The sequence below is a fragment of the Poromitra crassiceps genome (assembly GCF_964638095.1).
Source record: "Poromitra crassiceps genome assembly, chromosome: 17".
Lineage (NCBI taxonomy): Eukaryota > Metazoa > Chordata > Actinopteri > Beryciformes > Melamphaidae > Poromitra > Poromitra crassiceps.
The window spans coordinates 25411327-25433364 of NC_139635.1; the positions used below are offsets into that span (position 1 = coordinate 25411327).

General features: G+C 46.0%; 1 protein-coding gene and 1 pseudogene across 2 annotated transcripts; one reads left to right on the forward strand and one right to left on the reverse strand.

The window, feature by feature from the left end:
• Nucleotides 1–1471: 1471 nt before the first annotated feature.
• Nucleotides 1472–2786, reverse strand: LOC310791828 (adenylosuccinate lyase pseudogene; annotated as a pseudogene). Its single transcript has one exon. The product of its transcript is annotated as an adenylosuccinate lyase pseudogene (transcript).
• Nucleotides 2787–3983: 1197 nt separating this feature from the next.
• Nucleotides 3984–21355, forward strand: LOC310792284 (olfactomedin-like protein 2B; the record flags this gene model as incomplete). The annotated part of the gene is made up of 9 exons (XM_083654006.1): nt 3984–4325; nt 7217–7483; nt 10367–10474; nt 10646–10801; nt 12034–12268; nt 12487–13023; nt 13437–13613; nt 15850–16046; nt 20634–21355. 9 exons carry the CDS (start codon nt 3984–3986, stop codon nt 21021–21023), a joined length of 2409 nt encoding a protein of 802 aa, XP_083510132.1. The 3' UTR covers nt 21024–21355.
• Between the last annotated feature and the right edge of the window lie 683 nt (nt 21356–22038).

Genomic DNA, 22038 nt, shown 5'->3' on the forward strand with positions numbered 1-22038 from the left:
ACTGCAAGGGAGACACTCAACTGCCCTATACTGTTATAATGTAGCCTTGAACACTGCAAAGGAGACACTCAACTGCTCTATACTGTTATAATGTAGCCTTGAACACTGCAAAGGAGACACTCAACTGCTCTATACTGTTATAATGTAGCCTTGAACACTGCAAGGGAGACACTCAACTGCCCTATACTGTTATAATGTAGCCTTGAACACTGCAAGGGAGACACTCAACTGCCCTATACTGTTATTCTGAGCTCATTTCCTCTCTTCTCTGTGTAGTGAGATGGGTGGGAGTGTTGAAATATGAGGGGGAAATCATGTCCTTTTCAATAAGACTGTCATAATCTGCCACCTGCTGGTATTCAGAGATGTGACACTTAATAGCCAAACCCCTTCATTTTGTATACCTGAAATGTACGTATTTTTCTCTCATTACATTATCATTAATTAACCATTAAACAAAGTAAGGTAAGTATAATGGGTTTGTTCATGAATAGACGTATAAATGAAGAGATTTTCCATGCGTTTTGTGCAGGTTTAGCAACACAGTCTCGCAGGAAATTGTGAAATAGTAACATTGGTCCACAGCGGAAAATGTTACAGTTGACAAAATAACGGCTCTAAAATTGTTAGATGGTAACGTTTTTTTGAATGGTAGTTGGGGTGGGAGTTTTGAGAGGGGTGGGAGAGGTTAGGTTTAGTCGTGGGGGGTGGGAGAGGTTAGGTTTAGGGTTAGGGTAAGTGGCTAGGGTTAGGCGTGGGGCATGGGAGAGATTAGGTTTAGGCGTGGGGGGTGAGAGAGGGGCCCCCGACCAGTGGGGGACCCGTGAAGGGACCCCGACCCCCCGACACGACACCCTCAGACCTCAAACCCTAACCAAAAACCCACCCATTTTTTTTTACCATCTAACAATTTTAGAGCCGTTGTTGTTAAACTGTCACGTTTTTCGCTATGGACAAATAGTATTTCACAATTTTCATTATTAATGGAAAGTTCCTGAGTATCAATTTGACATTAGAAAGCAAGCAGTCAAACAGCAACGGGATGTTCAAGTGTTTAAGGTGTTTTGGGGTCTCCATCAATAACTCCCATAACTAATCTTAAGGGGTGAATTAATGTAAATGTACGGTTATTTTAAGGGAATACTGGTTTGTAGAGACACCATTCTTTCTGATTGTCCGTGGTCTGATTTGTGTCAGTTGGGTATGACATCAGTGAATTTTTGATATGACTTTTTTTTCTTTTTCTTTTCATTACAGTGATGTTCTTTACTGGTGGAGTACAGCATTCACCACACCTACACACCACGATGAAGACTGCTGGCTTGTGTGTGTGTATGTCAATGTGTGTGTGCATGTGTGTGTGTGTGTGTGTGTGTGTGTGTGTGTGTGTGTGTGTGTGTGTGTGTGTGTGTGTGTGTGTGTGTGTGTGTGTGTGTGTGTGTGTGTGTGTGTGTGTGTGTGTGTGTGTGTGTCAGAGCTCAAGCTCAATGTTGACATTCATCTGAGCCTTGTAGGCCTCCAGAAAGGGGTGTACCTCCTCCGACAGGAACTTGACCACCTGCTGGGGGGCGCGGCCAATGAAGGTTTTGGAGTTCAGGAGGGCATCCAGCTGTCCCAGGATGGGGGTTGAAGTAGGGGTCAGCCTGCACCCTGGCCAGAAGGTCATTATCTCCACCCTCCTGCTTGACCACAGCTGCCGCCTGCGGAGCTTCTCATGACAGTCCTGTCTGTTCCCTCCAGCCTTCACCATGGCCATGATGAGGTTCTCCGTGGCCATGAAGGGGCAGCTCATGGCTGGCGGATGTGTCTCTCAATCACTTTGGGGTAGACCACCAGTCCCTCTGTGATGTTCTGCAGGGTGGCTGAGGATGATGTCGGCCCGTCAGGAACGACTCAGGCAGGGAGATCCTCTGGTTGCCGTTGTCGTCCAGCGTTCTCTCCGGCCACTGGACTGAGGCTGTCTGCAGCGTGTCGGCCAGCAGAGCCACCAGGTGATGGGCCAAGCTGCAGCAGTGCTCTGCACGCATGGGGTTCCTCTTGTAGGACATGATGGCACTGGAACCGATCCTCTTTCTCAAATGGCTCCTCTATCTCCTTCAGGTTGGCTAGCAGGCGGATGTCCGTATACAGATCTTGTGGACAGTAGCTCCCAAACTGGCCAGGGTGGACAGAGTCAACATCCACCTTATGACTGTATGTCTGCCCTGTCACCAGGTAGGCTTTTTTGAAGTCATCCATCTTGTCAAGCTCTTCCACCTTGGCGTGGTTCCCCTCGAAGAGCTGCAGGAAGCTAGCCTGTGTGCCAGAGGTCCCCTTGACAGGTCATCATGAGCTCACTGAAGGTTTCTCATGTCCATGGACAGGTCCTGCAGCCACAGACAGGCTACTGTGGTCAACTGGGCTGGCTGGTAGTGTGTGAAGCCAAGCAAGCGTGGGGAGATCAGCGTTCTTCTCTGCAAAGTTTGCCAGTCTGTCAATCACTCTGGCCAGCTGAGGCAACAGGATGTCAAATCCATCACGCAGCATAATCAGATGGGTATTGTCTCCCACGTAGCAAGAGGTGGCGAAATCAATGTCTTCCCCGTGACTCTCCATCTCACATCTGAGATCTGGGCATCGGTGATATCCAGACCCTGAGCCTTCTCAGCTTTGGCCAGCCAGATCCACAGCTTTCTTCACATTGTGAAGTTCTTCCTGTCACTGAAGTTGTAGGCCATTTCCTTGCTGGCATATCTGGACACCAGTGGGGAGCGGTACTTCATCATGAACTCGTCAGCTCCCTGCATGTCTGTAAGTTGTGGGTGGTCCAGTGACCCCACTGCTCTCTGTATCTTCACCAAACCCGCACTGCTGAAGAAATGAATAACATCACTGACAACACATCACAGTTCAGTCTATGACATCACTTAATGTCACAATGTCTATGACATCATTAGTGGGTATGACATCATCGGTGATTTATGACATCACCGATGACATCGCAATACAGTGTATGATATCACTGATTATGTCACAGCGTCTATGACATCATTAGTGGCTAGTGGGTATGGCTGGCATCATCAGTGATTTATGACATCGCTGATGACGGCCCAATTCACAATGTCTACTATGGATGATGTCAGTGTCTATGGCATTAATGGGTATAAACCAGTCATCCTATATATATATTACAGATAAGATTAGTGTATACCATATTAGGCTATATTATTTTTAAACATTATTTCCTACTGTAGGCAGCCTACTCTGAAGCATGCCTAGGGAAACGTAGTCTATTTTTGCAGTGTGTGTCTGTCTCTTTCTAAACCCACTCTCTTTACCACGCACGCACACACTCACACACACACACACACACACACACACACACACACACACACACACACACACACACACACACACACACACACACACACACACACACGGGGCTCCGTTTGGACCGGGCCGGTACAGTCTGTCTCTGTCGGTGCCACCCAGCTCACCGGCGACACGTCACACGGAACCGAGTGCTGATCCTTTTCTCTTCTCCTTCTTTTTCCATAATGCTTAAAGTGATTATAGCCTATTTGACTCGTTCCATTCAGTTCCATTAAGACGGCTCGTCGACACAAAGGGGATGGATGTCAGAAGTCGCGTGCACGGATTCTTTTGAAGTTAGCTGACTCTCGAAACCCTTCTCGACTGCTGGAGTGTTCATTCTTAGATGTAATACTTTTTGGACCCTATGCCTGCATCTGGATGTGTTTCAGCGATGGACAACTTTATACAAGTTTTATTTTGTAAACGTCTTCTCTTTTTGTCAATGGACTAACTGGGCCGTATGCATTCATTCATTGCGTAGCCTAGTGTATTAAACGTTACTTCCAGATTGGACTTTTGGCTACAGAGAGGTCTAAACATTGACATTAACAATAAATACTGTAGTTTATTTAGACTACCGAGATTGAGTTCTGTTCATTGTCTAACTCTAGTGGACGCGCACTGCAGAGATGCGGTCCAGGTTGCCCCTGCTGGTTCTCTGCTTGGTCGTGAGTGGAGTTTGTCCTGCCCGCAGTGACGCTCTGCAGGCGGACAGAGAGGCTCCAGACTCCCTGGAGAAGATCAAGATGCTGCTGCTGAGCGGACAAACAGAGCTGGCTCACCCGGGGAAGGGTGCTGCTCCCACCACCGGGGCTACAGTGGAGGAGGAGGAACGCCAGACGACGACCCGGAGGAGCACAGACGCTCCTGTCGCGGCCAGAGCGGAGGGGGTCACCCCGGCGAGAGCTCAGCAGCCCACCGCCGAGCCTCTGGAGGATGAGCTGGGGAACCAGGAGAACGTCATGAGCCAGGTCAGTGATGCGAGCTCAATAGCGCTCTCGCATTTGCGGAGAGAAAGCGCAACGAAACTCAATTCAAGTTTAATGTTGCTGTACGTATCTGAACTTACCGACCTTGCAGAAGATAACTGCACGCAGTTTCCGGAGCACAAGTAGCCATTCTCTAATTCGGCATATACCCAACACACCAACGGCACTTATTTTAGTCAAATATATAAACTCTTTAGCATTGGTTCGCTTGACATTCCCACAGTCCTCTTCCACCGACAGAAGGTGCTTCCACCGACAGAGGGTGGTAGAGAGAGCAGTGTGAACAATTGTCTGTAATAGTGTGAACAGTGATACAAATTTTGATTTTATTGAAATAAATGTTATCTGGTGGGTCAGTTTTGTGCCGAATTTAGAAAAAATTAGTAGATCTCGAGTCATGTTCTATCTATTATGCTTTTCTGGACAGAAAATTACAAGATATTTGAACAGAGTTCAACAAAGCGTTCCGAGGCTTGAATGAATTGTCTTTTTAGGCAGTCCAGTTGGTTAGAAAGGTACAAAGCTTTCTCATGCGATTCACATCTCACTGGTTATTCTAAAGCTTGTCCCTCACTTAACTTATCCTCCACCTCCATCAAATTATCCTCCACCTCCATCAGAAATATTTTCCACATCCTTATGGAAAGTCATGTGAAAGCCCCCATGGGAAATTCAAAGCACATATACATGTGCTTCTTGGACACGTTGGTTTTCATTTGTAAAGATGAGACTTCACGATTACTGTGTGAAAATGAATTGTCTCTTTGCATGTGAAAGTACGTTTTCACATGTGAAACAAATAGGTGAAAACTGTGAAGAAAAAACAACCTTTTTATCTCTGACTTGAAATTAGGCAAAGTAAAAACTGTCACCTGGGCAATTGGCGTAGTAATGCAGTTAACCCGATTAAGCCCTCTTGGGGCGAATTATTTCTGAAACTGAAATGGCTTAACACACCCAATGAGAGAGAGTGAGTTCAAATGAGGGAGAATCCCAGCAGGAAAAGGGAGTGTGGATGGATGGGTATGACATCCAGGAGCTGGAGAACGTTGCCTCCTCTTCACAGCCAGCTGATGCTCACACTGCATTTCTTCGGAATACATCATCTGAACATCTGGAGATGATATTAGAAACCCATTGAACATCTGTTCAGTAAAATGTGTAAAAACAGTATTAGAACAACACTATCCATCTCCCTTACTGGTATTTATGAAGAAAGAATCATTTTGGCTCCAGCATCATTGGTCGGTCATGATTTTCCCAGAGCGCTTCAGCGTCCTGGCAGTGTGTAGGTCCTGAAGGGGATGGCAGGCTGCATCTGACCACCTTTTCAGTATGATGGTGATGGAGGAGGTGAGGATGGACTTGCCGGTGGAGGTGTAGAAAAGTGCCAATGCTGCCTTTGGCACCTTGGCCTTCTTTAGCGGCTGAAGAAAGTACATCCTCTGTTGTGCCTCCTTGGTGAGAGCTTTGGTGTTCAGCTCCCATTTCAGGTCCCCGCTGATGAATGAACCCAGGAAGTGGAAGGACTATTTATTATTTATAATATAATAATCTAATTATTTATACTATTTATTATAACATGTGACATGTGTTCCCTCCAAGAAGCTCAGGTAATTCCTTCTCCCATTTCTTATTGTACCAAATACCTAATGAAACACCCTATTGGTGTTATAGTTGTTGTTGGAGAATAATTAAATAACTTTAAGAGAAATAGAATGAAACAAATCGTCTGTCTGCCATACAAATGGATTTAACATAGCAGGGAGTCAAGGATACAGAATGTGGTCATGTGAAATTAGAGGTTACATTCAACATGTATTGTATTAATTTGCCCGCGAAAAGTGCTCCCTCTTTTTCCACTGAAAGCAATCCAAACCCCAAAAGAGTTCCTCAACTATGTTCATTTCATCCAAATGAAATGTGGTAAATGTGACTCAGGACTCTGTGCATCAGGGTTTTGTGCATGGTAATGGTTTGCATCCTTCTGGCGGTTACTTATGTAATTGTTTGCAAGTCCTGCGTCTTCTCAAGCTAGCTCAGGTTACTACTGCTGCTAACTGCTGATGGGCTACGGGAAGCCTCCCTGATGTTTGCCCAAGCTTCCAATCAAAATCAGGATCTAAGCCTGGACAGTTACACCTCCATAGTCTGTCCAATGGTAGGTCACTATAGGAAGCCTCCATAAATAAAATATATAGTTTGGATAGCCACAGTAAAGAATTTAATACAGAGGATGAATGGGTGCAAAATTAAAGGGCTGTCACTTTTTCCCAAAATAAAGTTCGAACGAACTTTAATTGCCCGCAAAATGTTCGAATATATTCGAAGTTTTTTGGTTAATTATTTTTATTTTTTATTTTTGCAGGCCAGGCCACCGGGCATCGGCCCGACGTGTTAGCTTGGACGCTCACAGTCACAACACTGCCTCACAAACTTGGCTGCATCCAACTCGAGACAACTTTTCAGACCCTGGAGACAATCTTTCTCAGAAGAGACTAACGCGACAAATCTGGAGACTTTTTCTGACATGGGATTAACATTACCAGCAAGCAGCAGTTGGTTAATTTTGGTTAATAAAAAAAAATAAATAATAATAATAATAATAATAATAATAATAATAATAATAATAATAATAATAATAATAATAATAATAATAATAATAATAATAAAAAAATCGAACAGGTCAATTATACATTCGAACATGCCCTCCTCCCCCACATTCGAAGTTAAATTCGAATTTCGAATAAAAAGTGACAGCCCTATAAAGTTACATTATTACTTCTTTAAACTTTGATTTCATCTGAACATCCTGGATATAACGAGAGAGAAATGCTGAGATTTAGTTGGTACCCTCTCTGTCCTCTCTTCAGCTGCTCGGCGACTACGACAAGGTGAAGACCGTGTCCTCGGGCTCCGACTGCGTGTGTCGCTGTATCGTCCGACCAATCAAGCGCTCCGACTGTGACGGCGAGGCGGCGGCGGCGACGCCCACCCGGGACTTCTACACCGTGGAGACCGTTACCAAGGGAACGGACTGCAAGAGCTGCATGTGTCTGGCCCCGCCCTCTGCCGTCAACCCCTGCGAGGGAGAATACAGGTTTAAAAAGCTACAGGAGGCGGGCAAAGACGACATCAAGGTGGGAACGTCATCATTACATTTCTAAATGCATTAGAGCTCGGCGCTATGTACCAAAAAATAATCATATCTCTGTATTTTTAGGCCGAATGGCGATACATGATGACTTTTTTTTAAATACTTATGTCTGCTGTATTCCATAAATCAGTCCCTCGACGAAGGGAACTTTTCATGGGTTTAGACTTTTCATGGGGAATATCAGTAAAAAGACTACAATTGCAGCGGTGCACTCCTTTAGTGTGTTTGGACATGACTGGATCTTTATCTGCTGTTAATCTGTGTGTATTATGGCTGTTATCACATCATGTTTAGGTTACTCCACAGCCTGACTTTCATCTTACACACACACACACACACACACACACACACATGCGCGCGCACGGACACACACACACACACACACACACACACACACACACACACACACACACATACACAAAACAAAAAAAAAAACATACCAACATTACAACATGGTGCTACCAGCCGTATAAGGTGCTTAAGTGCTTGTAAAAAAAAAAAAAGTAAAAGTAGGCCAGGAACGGGTCCCAAATAGTTGAGAACTTCCAGTGAGTTTGTCCTCATGTACCTGCGTCTCTCCATGCGCACAACCGAAACCATGTCCGACGTTGTCCGTCAGCCACAACTGAAAAGATAGTGGAGAGTGGGACTTCCACTCCTTCAGAATGAGTCTCTTGGCGACAGTCATCCCCTGCGTCAGAGACGCTCGTCTCCTCACAGAAAAGTTGGAGAAACTCTTCCTCGTCCCTGTTGTCAGTCACCGAGGCGTACATCTCTTTAGTCTTAACCCTGATCATTTTGCGGGAGACTCTGAGGTGACGTGTCTCCATAGTATGGATCCACTCGCACATGTTAAATCTTCTTCCTTACCTTCTTATTACGTATTTCTTTCTCCTTCTCTTTGGAGCCTCCATGATGGTCAGCAAGTCTCATCTGATTGTTCTTCTTCTCCGTGTTTTTACGGCAGGTCGCAATGTCGCGCAGCAAATGTGACGTCGCTAATGCAAGTAAAAAGAAGAAGAGAAAAAAACGGCGTATAATTGAGACCGCCGTTTATTTACCGAAACATGTAGCCACACACCCCCCCCCCCCACGTCTATATGGAAACATGTAGCCACACCCCCCCCCCGCGTCTATATGGAAACATGTAGCCACACCCCCCCCCACGTCTATATGGAAACATGTAGCCACACCCCCCCCCCACGTCTATATGGAAACATGTAGCCACACCCCCCCCCCCACGTCTATATGGAAACATGTAGCCACACCCCCCCCCCGCGTCTATATGGAAACATGTAGCCACACCCCCCCCCCACGTCTATATGGAAACATGTAGCCACACCCCCCCCCCCGCGTCTATATGGAAACATGTAGCCACACCCCCCCCCCCACGTCTATATGGAAACATGTAGCCACACCCCCCCCCCCACGTCTATATGGAAACATGTAGCCACACCCCCCCCCCCACGTCTATATGGAAACATGTAGCCACACCCCCCCCCCCCGCGTCTATATGGAAACATGTAGCCACACCCCCCCCCCCACGTCTATATGGAAACATGTAGCCACACCCCCCCCCCCACGTCTATATGGAAACATGTAGCCACACCCCCCCCCCGCGTCTATATGGAAACATGTAGCCACACCCCCCCCCCCGCGTCTATATGGAAACATGTAGCCACACCCCCCCCCCGCGTCTATATGGAAACATGTAGCCACCCCCCCCCCCCGCGTCTATATGGAAACATGTAGCCACCCCCCCCCCCCGCGTCTATATGGAAACATGTAGCCACACCCCCCCCCCCACGTCTATATGGAAACATGTAGCCACACCCCCCCCCCCCGCGTCTATATGGAAACATGTAGCCACACCCCCCCCCCGCGTCTATATGGAAACATGTAGCCACACCCCCCCCCCCGCGTCTATATGGAAACATGTAGCCACCCCCCCCCCCCGCGTCGCGTCTATATGGAAACATGTAGCCACACCCCCCCCCCCACGTCTATATGGAAACATGTAGCCACACCCCCCCCCCGCGTCTATATGGAAACATGTAGCCACACCCCCCCCCCGCGTCTATATGGAAACATGTAGCCACCCCCCCCCCCCCGCGTCGCGTCTATATGGAAACATGTAGCCACACCCCCCCCCCCCCCCCGCATCTATATGGAAACATGTAGCCACACCCCCCCGCGTCTATATGGGACCTGCGTCCATTTGGGACTCGGCTTTTATTTGAAGCTTTACGTTCATAAAATGACATCACTTTACTGTAATGCAGTCTTTAAAACCAGGAAATGACAACACTTATGCCATATGGAGACAGTCGGCATATGTGGGAACGCCCACAAAATGTTACTACGGCTGGTGCGCGACTGCGCGAGTGGGGTAAAACCGCCCATATACAGTATCTCATTGGGCTGACTCACCAAAGGACGGTGCTGCGGCTCTAAACTACAGGTTTGGGGATATAGAGCAGGTGCATAGACGTCTGTTCAGATGTGCGTTTACTGCGGGGGTTAAATCCCCGATCGTGTCTGCCTGGGCTGGGCTAGCAGCTAAATACTAACTTTGCTGAATGGATAGAACGGGAGGATTTACCCCACCACGATTTACCCCCCACCCCACCACGCCCCCAGCCAGCTAACCAAGCGTCTATGACGAGACATCGCCTCAACCTATCATGATATTTTACGATATCCAAAATCTAAGACGATATCTAGTCTCATATCATGATGTTGATGTAATATATCAATATATTGCCCAGGACTAAAATGCGTTACCATGGTTATGTATGCTCATATTGTTCAATCTGCCTCACTGCTCATCTACGTGTTTTGATCCTGATTGATTTTGTCGGTGTAGCTCTCCACCATCATTGATCTGTTGGAGGGCTCTCTGTACGGGATGGACCTGTTAAAGCTCCACTCGGTCACCACCAAGCTACTGACCAGGGTGGACAACATGGAGAAGGTAAGCGCACACGCACGCACGCACGCACACGCACACACACACGCACGCACGTGCACACACACACACACACACACACACACACACACACACACACACACACACACACACACACACTTTAGCATGACTATATACTGTATATATCTGGCCTTCATTTTGGCTTCTTCTCTCCAGGCATTCTCCCGTAATTATACTGAGAGGATGAGAGACAAAGAGCGGGCGAAGGAGAGAGTGAAAGAGAAAGAGAAGAGGGCCCAACAGAAGAAGAAGAAAGTAAGTGATGTGGAGCGTTCGGGACAGAAACATGAAGCAGCCTACAACAATAAGCAGGTACTAATACTAATCCAAAAAGTCAATTTCCTCCCTTTTATTTATTTATTTATTTATTTATTTATTTATTTATTTATTTATTTATTTTAAGTAGAACTTAAAAGAGCCACAACTACCCATAAAGGGTAGTTGTTGCATGTTGCTCTAGAGCCTCGAGTTGAGTATCACTGTACTAATGCATTATTTACAGTAACAACACATCATAATAAATGACGGCACGGTGGCTCAGTGGTTAGCACTGTTGCCTCACAGCAAGAAGGTCCCAGGTTCGAACCCCGGTCCGTCCCAGGTCCTTTCCGTGTGGGTTTTCTCCGGTTTCCTCCCACCACCTATAAAGACATGTATGTTAGGGTTAATACTCCTGTCAGTGGCACTGGCAAAATAACTGGAGTTGGTCCCCGGGCGCTGCACTGCGGCTGCCCACCACTCCTAGCTCTAGGAAGGTTCCTAGTAGAGGATGGGTCAAATGCAGATGATGAATTTCCCCATGGGATAAATAAAGGATAACTTAACTTAACTTAAATCACAATACATACAACAAATAGAAACATGCACAGTACAGACAACAACAATAACGGACATGTTTCCAATGTGAATCATGTTTACGAATTTAGCATAGCATTTGGTATTAAGACGTTTTGTAAATATACTTGGTTGCTGCAGCGGCTCTAATACCGCATTCATGACAACTCGGACCGCCGGAGGTTTCATCTCGGAGCGTCCGCCCCTGGCATATTTGCGTTCACGCTGCACCTCCCTGTTGGAGGGAAAACACTGGGGAAAACCAAGGAGGGTTCTGGGAAGTGGAGGCGGTAATGCAACATTTTGGATGAAATGTGTGGATATGACGTCAACTCGGACAAAGCGGAACTCTGAACCAATTCTTTCCGGTGGTCCGAGTTGTCTTGAACGGGGTATATACTGTAGCGTCTTCCCAAGGGCAGTTTTGTGAATTCTTTCAAAACGAGGTGTACAGGATCAGACACAATTTGCTGGGATTTTTGTCTCACCTGAGATTTATAAATACATCCCAGTTGTTTCTGCTTTTTCCCAATACTTTTACTTGACACGTCTGTAATTCTGGACAGTCTATTTTTGTTCTTAGCCCCCAGGTGTCCATACCATGTACACATACCGAAAATCAAAACACTTTCAACAAGACTTCTATAAACAGTCTGCCAATATGGCAGATATATACAGTATGTGATGGGATGTCACTGTTGCTATGGCAGAAGGATTACGAGGAGCGCTACGTAGGAGGTCTGCCGAAGAAGAGCCAATCGCAAGACGGCCCGGAGCAACAGCCAACCAGGAACAAGACAGGAACGCAGCAGCCAATCAAAGACAAGACACAGTCACGGCAGCCAATCAAAGAGAAGAACAGCATGGTGATAAGGGGCGTGACCTTCTACAAGGCAGAGGGAGCAAGCGAAAAAGAGGAGAAGAAGAAAGGGAGAGGGGAAGGTCGTAAGTCTACTGTAGAATATCTACTATTATTATAATTATGTAATGCAGTTGTTTATTGTGTATTTACCATTTGTTCATGTAGTTATGCAGGTTTAATTCATGTTAGTAAATGCATTAGTTCACATTACTTAATGGACACGTAATTAAAAGTGTTACATGACGTTACCCTGCATAGTGTTACAAACTGACCGCTCCATTTTGCCCCTCTCCTCGTACAGCTTACAGTACAAAAGCTTCGGTGGACTTGCTGATCTCTGACCAGCGTCCTCCCACTGCGACCCCCTCCATGCAGAAGCCACGCGCTTCCCCCACTGTTCCCCCCAAACCAGACACCAAGGGCCTGAAGCCACGAGCTTCCCCCACGGTTCCCCCCAAACCAGACACCAAGGGCCTGAGGAAACCCAGTGTGCCCTCACCCACCCAACCACCCACCACCTTCCCACCCACCACCACACAAACCACAACTACGACCAAACCAGCCACGACTACCATCAAACCAACGACTACATCCATCACCACCATGCCACCAACTACTATCAAAGCAACCACAGCCAAAGCGACTGCTACGACGAAACAGACTACGAGTACAAAACCAAGTACGACCCAAGCAACTACTCCCACTACTACTACCATTACCACATACTACCACATCCCTCCACCCACTGAAGCATCTTCCACGTCTCCGCCGGCAGCCAGAAGTCGGCTCAGCTGGACAGAGAATCCAAATGACCGACTGACGACTACCAAAAAACCTGGTATATTTACATACAGTATATTCACACTCAAATATATATCTTAACAGGTTAGGTATCTACTGTAGTATTGACTGCTGAAATGTTGTTGTTATCAAAACAAATGATTCTGTAAAGATTCTGTCACTGAGGGGGCGTCCTGGTGGCTCACACAAAGGTGGTGGTACCACAAAGGCTTAGTCCTTCGCGTGGCCAACCTGGGTTTGAATCCGACCTGTGGTCCTTTGTCACATGTCATCCCTTCTCTCTCTCCCCACCCTTCCTGTCTGCCTACCTACTGCCCTATCCAATAAAGGAAAATGTCCCCCAAAAATAAAAAATAAAAGGTCACTGGGATGAGATAAGTCAGCTAATTTCCAACAATTCTAGAATTGTTTCAATGATTTGTGTGTGTGTGTGTGTGTGTGTGTTTGCAGCAGTGTGTAAGGACACAGTAGCCAGCATCTCAGAGCCGGTCCAGCACAACTCTTATGGCAATAGCGATGGAGCCTGGATGAGAGACGCCCGCGGCCATGGCAACGTCATCTACCTTACCAACGGTCACTATGGCAACAACCTCCTGGAGTTCCGAGACATGGACACCTTCAAGTCAGGTACGGGCAGAGATGCGAAGTAACTAAGTACAAATACTTTGTTACTGTACTTAAGTAGGATTTTCAGGTATCTGTACTTTTTACGGGGTATTTATTTTTCAGACAACTTTTCACTTTTACTCATTTTAACAGAAATATCTGTACTTTCTACTCCTTACATTTTCAAAACAGGCTAGGTACTGTAGTCTTAATGCACGACAGACAAAAGCGATGCAACGTTGTTTGTCTGTCCCCAAAACAAGACACGGAGTCTAAAAAAGGCGTGGCCGATGATGTCACAAATAAATCACTGATCAGTGATGTCGCTCGAGCAATTGTGATGTTATCAGTGATGTAACTCGAGCATAGTGATGTCATCGGTGAGTGATGTCATCAGTGATGTGACTCGAGCAATTATGTCATCAGTGAGTGATGTCTTCAGTGATGCCACTCCCACCCGAGCATTTGTGATGTCATCAGTGAGTGATGTAATGATGTCATAATGTTATGTCATGCTATGATGTCATAATGTTATGATGCAATAATGTCATGATGTCATAATGTTACAATGTCATAATGTCCAACCCACACTCCTTCCCTTCATAATGCCTTCTGTTTGAGACACAGCGTACAAGTCGGTGTGGTACATGTGGCTGTTCAATGACTATGCATGGTGACAGGTGGTTCCACGATGCTGCCTGGGCAGGATACACAGAGACAAACTGAGGAGCCTGTTGCAGGAAGACCGCTTCAGAAAGCAGATCAATGAGCAGTGTTTTTTTGTTGTGGGTCGGAGGACCCCTCTGGGGCTCGCAGCCTTGCGGGGTCATGCTGGGCATGTGGACTACTTGATCATCTAGGGAGCACAGGTAGACCTTTACATGCCTCTCTTCTGTGCCATGTACTGTGGTCACCTGGACTGTGTCCGGATCCTCCTGGAAGCCGGGGCCGACCCCAACAGAAGCATACACGGCTCCACCCTGGTCTACTTGGCTGCCCGTGATGGAAGGCCGGAGGTACTGCAGGAACTCATCAGGTTCCGTGCTGTTCCTGTTGATGTAGACAGCGTTGACACCCTCGAGAGGTCTCCTCTCTACATCAGCACTGAACGCAGAAACCTAGACTGCTTCCACCTGCTGCGCCAGGCCGCTGGCATTCTGACCCGTGACGTGGCTTCTCGCCTGCTGGAGGTGGTGCTGCATCACAGGTGCCATGTGCGGTCCAGCTGCTCCTGGACCACGACGCCGACCCGGCCCTGGTGAGGGAGCAGGCACAGCTGGAGGAGAGGGTGGATCCTGAGGCTCTCAGGGTCTTTCTGGAGGCCAAGAGATGTCCTCACAGTCTGGCCCACGTGTTGTCGGATCCGGATCCGCCAAGTGCTGCTGGGCACACATCACCTGAACCAAGTCCACTCCCTACCACTGACACAAGTGATGAAGGACTTCGTGCTCCACCAAAATTGACTTGAAGAACTGCCAGATTATTTATCTTCATTTCCTAGATTTAGTTCTTCAGTGACTGCCAGGGGTGTAGTGCTGTGGGAGCGTAGGGGAGTGGAGCTCCCACCCTTTTTCTCCAAGGGTTTGTTTTTAAAATAGGGGGCAGTTGTTCGTCATTTAGGCATTTATCAGTTCTCCAGATAGCACTACACACCTGTGTTTCAAACAAATCCAGGACCAGAGATTAAATACCATCAGCATAAACCACCTCTGTGTGCTCGGTTCATCGTTTCCACAACCGAGAATTGAGCACGCGGTTCAGTTAGCTTTGCACAGAAACAGCCGGTAGAAATACCTTTTACTTTTATACTTGATTACATTTCAAGCCTGTCATTTTTAACTTTTACTTGAGTAAACAAGTTATTTTCACAAGTCTTTTCTTAGACAAGTAACTAAGTCAAGAATGTGTGTACTTTTCCCATCTCTGAGTATGGGAAAAATGAAGAACAAACTTGAGCACTTTCATTTCAAGAATACCATTTATTTGTAAGTTTTGTCTTAGGAGGAAACATAAGATGAAAGTTAAGAAAAAATATATAAGAACTGTTTTTGAGAATATATCGCTCCCCCTTTTTTCTTTTTCTTTTTCTTAAGACTAAAGTTAAGGTGGGGAAATGGCATTTGGGAAGATTTCTTTCCTTAAAATCTGCCATGATGATACCCAGTCATGGCTACACAGTATAATCATCGTGAAAGTCATGGAGTGTGTTCTGAGCCTCACCACCTGTACTGTATGTGTGTGTTTTCTTTCCCCACAGGTCAGGCAAGTAACTCGTACAAGCTGCCCTACAGCTTCACTGGGACGGGCCATGTTGTGTTTAGCGGGGCTTTCTACTACAACCGCGCGTTCAGCCGGGACATCATCAGATACGACCTGAGGCACCGATACGTCGCCGCCTGGACCACCCTACACGACGCTTTACTGGAGGAGCAAGCTCATAAGACACAAACTGAGGTAGGAGACGCCGTGTGTGTGTGTGTGTGTGCGTGTGTGTGTGTGTGTGTGTACTTGGGCATTGGTCCGCGGGGCTCTGCCTGGTGGTCCGCCAGAGAATTGCAAAAAAAGAAAACACACTTTTTTTTTGCAGACAAGCTTTTACATAATACACATTAACCCTGAGGGGTAGCCAGATTGGGCAGATTTTCGGAAATATCGCAATATTTGATAAATATCACAATTTTGAAGATTTACTTTCAGAGGCTGCAGTGTGGTGGAATTTTGCTAAGCGCACAGGCCGTGAACAGTGAAATCGTTGCTCTCAAGGAAGTTGTGAGCAGGTCTTATCTCGGGAAGCAGAGGGCCGCCTCAGAGCAACAGGGTGGTCCCTGTGACTTCCTGAATGAGACTTGCGTGCCAGGAGGCCTATATAAGAGCTGTGAACTTACAATAAAGCAGACCAACTATCTATTCCAGGACTGTGTGACTGTCTCTTTCTTAGAGGGTTTCTGAGGGTATCTGAGGCTCAGTTTTAATGCCAGAGTGACGTTTCTGGTATCATGTGAAGCTAGAAGCCCTAAGGAATCAAATTCGACCAACCATGTCATGCTAGCCTGTCAGGAAGGTAGCTCAATAACACTCCAAAGTTAGGCTAAATAAATAAATTCAAAAGGGTCCTCTTTTTCCACAGCCTAATGTTGGCAGGTGTGTGTGTGTGTGTGTGTGTGTGTGTGTGTGTGTGTGTGTGTCCCTGTGTGTCCATTTTGAACCAGCTAGTAGCCTTATATTATATTATATTATATTATATTATATTATATTATATTATATTATATATTGTATTATATTATATTATATAATAGCCTTTTTGCTGCTATTGCATGGTTAAATCAGCAAAATGTATTTTATGTTGGGGGGGGGGGGGGGGGTGGTATACACAATGGAAGTGGTCCCTGGGAAATTTGTTGTGGTACGTAGTGGTACTTGGACGCAAAAGTTTGGAAGCCCCTGGCCTGTACTAGGGCATTAACGACTCCTGAATTTTAGTAGTCATCATTGACTACACCCAAAAGGTAGTCGCCTAGTCGAATAGTCACATCCAACCCCTTCAACTCATCCAGAATTCTGCTGCCCGCCTTGTTTTTAACCAACCCAAATTCTCCCACGTCACCCCTCTCCTCCATGACCTCCACTGGCTCCCCATCCTGTCACGCATCAAATTCAAAACCCTTGTCCTCACATACAGAGCTGACCACTCAACTGCCCCCCAATACCTTCAACCCTTGGTCACGTTCCAACCCTCCCACCGCTCCCTCCGCCCCTCCACTAGCCCCTCCCACCGCCTCCCTCCGCCCCTCCACTAGCACAAGCCGTCTCGCCCCCCCCCTTGCTTCGCGGGCTCAAGGGCCGCTCTCAAGCTCGCCTTTTTTCCTGTCTCGCCCCCAAATGGTGGAACGAGCTCCCCCCCTTGGTCAGGACATCAGAATCTCTCCCCATCTTCTGCAATCGGCTAAAAACTCATCTCTTTTCTCTCCATTTTACCCCCCCCTAACCTTACTTCTTCATCTCCCTTACATGCTGCCCACGGACTGTCAACTGTTTGTTTGTTTTTTTGGTTCTTATTTTATTTATCTTTTTCATTATCTCTGCTTTCCACTATGTATGTTACATGATCTATTGCTTTTTTATGTACATCGCTTTGGAGAAAGGCGTCTGCCAAATGAAATAAAGTAAAGTAAAGTAAAGATATATCATCTTTCTTTCACCCAATTAAAATGATAAGAAAAAAGACTAGTCTGTGAAACCCTTATGAGCGACAGTTTCTTTTTCGTCTGCGACCATGTGCTGAGCGACACTTTCTAATAAGTATAAATGGACACTGTGTGATAACTGTATGGGAAACAACTGCTTCAGCAGAGGACCAGGCACATGGGCCATGCAGGTCAAAAGAGACAATATAGCAGAAAATCTCCTGCCACAAATCAGTCTGGAGTTCAATAGGGAAAGTAGTGAGGAGAAACAGGCATTGGAGTTAGTCTAGTCCAGCGGGTCCAAACCTTCTCAGACTCATGGCCCACATCCAACCATAAACAGCACTGAGGCCAGATCATGCGTTCTCAGAGCACTTTTCATTTGAATAAAAGGAGCTGTCCATCAGCACCACACATACATCAGAAACTCAAAGTGAGAGGCTATCTGCAATAGGCTAATTAATGAATAATTGATTACAAAATTAAGTAATGGTATCATTCAATGATGGAGAAATGCATTCTCTTTTTTTGAAATTCTCTTTTTATTATAGAATTATCAGGTCCATTATACATTTCACACATTTTCATCATTGTATCCATCTTTTCATCATGCACCACCATATACAACCATCCTACCCAATCATTCCGATGTCAATTCCAATAATGATGTTGTCTTTCTTAAACTTATGTACTGTTACTGACCATTAATCCCCAATTTCCTATCCTATGTCAATAACTTACATCCATAATCCACACTTTTATAGTGCTCGAACCCGAGCAATGGGGTGTGCCTTCATACTACTCTAACCCCTTATCTTATGGGGAGATGAAATAAAAACAAACCAGCAAACAGACAGAAAAAACAAACACTATTACAGTTTACACAAATGATGGTCTAATATTTATGATGTACATTATCCAGCTTTCCCATCTTTTCAGGAACTTGTCCTGTTGCAGTCTAATTGAAAAAGTAATTCTCTCCATTTTATATATTTCGTAAATTATATCAATCCATTCATCTACTGTTGGTCTGTCCGGCCTTAGCCACCTTCTAGTAATTGCTTTCCTGCCCGCTGCACTCAGAATCCTGAATAAGTACCCATCCGGAGGAGAAGCATTTTCTGATGATAGGGCACCCAAGTACATCGTTTCCATTTTAAATGGAATTCCCCCATGAAACACCTTTTCCATCACCCCATGTATCTCCTCCCAGAATCTGACTAATACCGGACAAGACCAAAACACATGATAATGGTTCGCTTCTGATGACCCACACTGTCTCCAGCACATGGAAGAGTTGGTATAATGTCTTGACTGTACCGGTGCAATAAAGAATCTCATAAGGCCCTTCCAACAGAATTCTCTCCATGAGGCTGAACTTGAAGTCCTCCACTGTAACACACACAAATTCTCCCACTCTTCATCAGTTATATATATGTCTCCATCCCTTTCCCATTTATGTCTTACATACCCTGTACCTTCCTTTGTTTGTTGCAAGCCCCCGTAGAGTCTTGAGATGGTTTTTTGACTCGAGCACGAGACGTATGCCTCTGTAAAAACTTGTAAAAAAATATTGTCCTTTAATTTTTCTTTATTTTCCCTCAGTAGCTGTTCTATATGATGCCGAATTTGGAAAAACCTAAAAAAATCTTCATCAGTCAGGTCATGTTGCATCTTCAGATTTCTGAAACTTTTCATGGACCCTTGTTCAATAAAAGTACAGTAAGCTGTTAAGCCCTTATCCGTCCAACCCCTAAATCTCGCATCCACTCTACTGGGAGTGAATTCTGGGTCAAACGCCCCCCATCTCAAGACTCTAACAGCTTCATTCAATTGGCATTGTACAATTGCCTTGTTCCACAGTTTGAGTGACAGACTAATCCAGGGATTCCCCAATTCCATTAAGTCATTCCTCCATTCCTTTACACCCAAAACCGCTTGAATTGGGTATCCCTCTGTCCTAGCCATCTCAATCTCCTTCCACCTTGCAGAGTATTCTGAGTTACACCAGCATGCCAGAGGTCTTATCTGGGCTGCCGTATAATAATCTCTCAGACACGGGAGTGCGACTCCACCCTTATTTTTGGCTAACTGTAAACTCCGATATCTGATTCTAGCTCTACGCCCTTGCCAAATGAATCTCGATATAATTTTGTCCCATTCTTGAAATTGTTGATCTGATATTTCCAATGGCAAGGACTGAAAAAGATACAGCACTCTCGGCAAGATATTCATTTTTATCGATTCTATTCTTGATCCAAAGTTCAAAACAGGTATTAAATCCCATCTCTTCAAGTCTTCCCTAATCCTCTGATTCAGTGGAAGGAAATTAAGCGAAAACAGTTTTGACAGGTCCTTTGATATATTCACTCCCAAATATCTTATAGATTCCGCTTCCCATTCTAGCTGAAATTTTGTCCTGATGTTTTTAGAAGGGCTATAGTTAAGGAGAAATGCATTCTCATGCATAATAATAATAATTTGATTGATTGGGTTTTAAAGGCCGATAGTGATATTTTTGGATTACGATGATATTTAATATCATGTGTAATATATATTTTATTTTTTTGTCAGGGTGGAAAAGCCTTTGAAATGCATTTAGACCATCATGTAACACTAAAAGTGTCCATTGAGGGTAATAATAATGATTTCAGGCAGTAAAAACGAGGCGATTTGGAAAGGGTGTGTAGACTTTCCATCCACTGTACGTGTGTGTGTGTGTGTGTGTGTGTGCGTGCGTGCGTGCGTGCGTGCGTGCGTGCGTGCGTGCGTGCGTGCGTGCGTGCGTGCGTGCGTGCGTGCGTGCGTGCGTGCGTGCGTGCGTGCGTGTGTGCCTGTCTCCAAATCTGTTTCCCAGGTGGAGTTTGCTGTAGACGAGTCGGGCTTATGGCTGCTGTACCCGGCTGTGGACACGGAGGGCTTCCACCAGGAGGTAACCCTCCTCACCCAGCTCCGCCCCCGAGACCTCCAGCCAATCCGGAGCTTCCGCACGGGCCTCCGGCGCGGTCGCTACGGCGACAGCTTCCTGGTTTGCGGCGTGCTGTACGCGGTGGACAGCATGGAGCGTCTCTACGCCAACGTGACGTACGCCTTCGACACGCACACGCTCACGCACACGGTGCCCAGTCTGGCCTTCACGAACATGCACGCGCACACCTCGCAGCTCGCTTACTCTCCGCTGGACAAGAAACTATACGCGTGGGACAACGGACATCAGATGATGTACGATGTCGTCTTTGCTTACTAGCGCCGTACTCCCTGGATGGAGGGACAGAAAGAAAGAAAGATGGACTTTGGACAAAAGATCGGAAACCATCCGACAAGGAAAAGAAATGACTGAACGGATATTTTAGCAATAATTTTGTGTGTACATGACTGTCGATCAGTCGAATTGAATGTCTTCTGGGATCAAGCTCAGCTGCTGCTCTGCCACACACAGAGTAAACTCACAGCCAGTCAGAGGACGACTTCATTCATGAGTTAAGTCAGAATATGAAGGAGAATATACTTCACATTTGGAGAAGTATACCACTTGGAAGGTCTAGGCCAGTGATACTCAACTTGCGGCCCGCGGGCCGGCGCCCCCTGTGTGGCCCGCGATGGAATTGCAAAAAAAAAAGATTTTTTTTTTTTTTTTTTTTTTTTACAGTGCACCTGAACGCAACATGCAAGATACCCGCTGAATAAGTGTCCAAATGTTCATGTCATTCTGGCCAATACTCCACTTCTGTTATAGCATTTCAGTCTGGAATATGGAATATCTTTCAATAATCTATGATTTAGCTGCTAAATTGTCAAATACCGCCGTCTGCTCGCTACCCAGGCACTTATGTATGTACTTAACCTAACTAACTATCCGGTGTGCACAACATTGTCAGACTAAACTCCGGCTGACGCCCCAAAAACCTACAATCCGCTACAGAAAAATGTATATTGTTTGTTTATTAACTGGCCCCTGGCCTTCTATCATTTCACGAAAGCAAGTTGAGTATCCCTGGTCTAGGCAGTTGAGTTCAGACTGTCCTCTTGCACATTTTCTAGTAAACATCATCAAAAACAATTTGGAGAGACTCTGCTTGCGTGAGATCTTTCCAAAGGTCTAAAGATCTTTCTAAACGCGGAACAGGCCGTGGTTCCTATAATGAAGCTCCATGGTTTCAGTGCTAGGATCACGTTAGCTGCAGTTGAAGCCATTGCTCCTCCGGCTAAGTGAGTCATGGGGATTCTTAACCTCAATCAGGCTGCCTGACGTAAGCTGAATT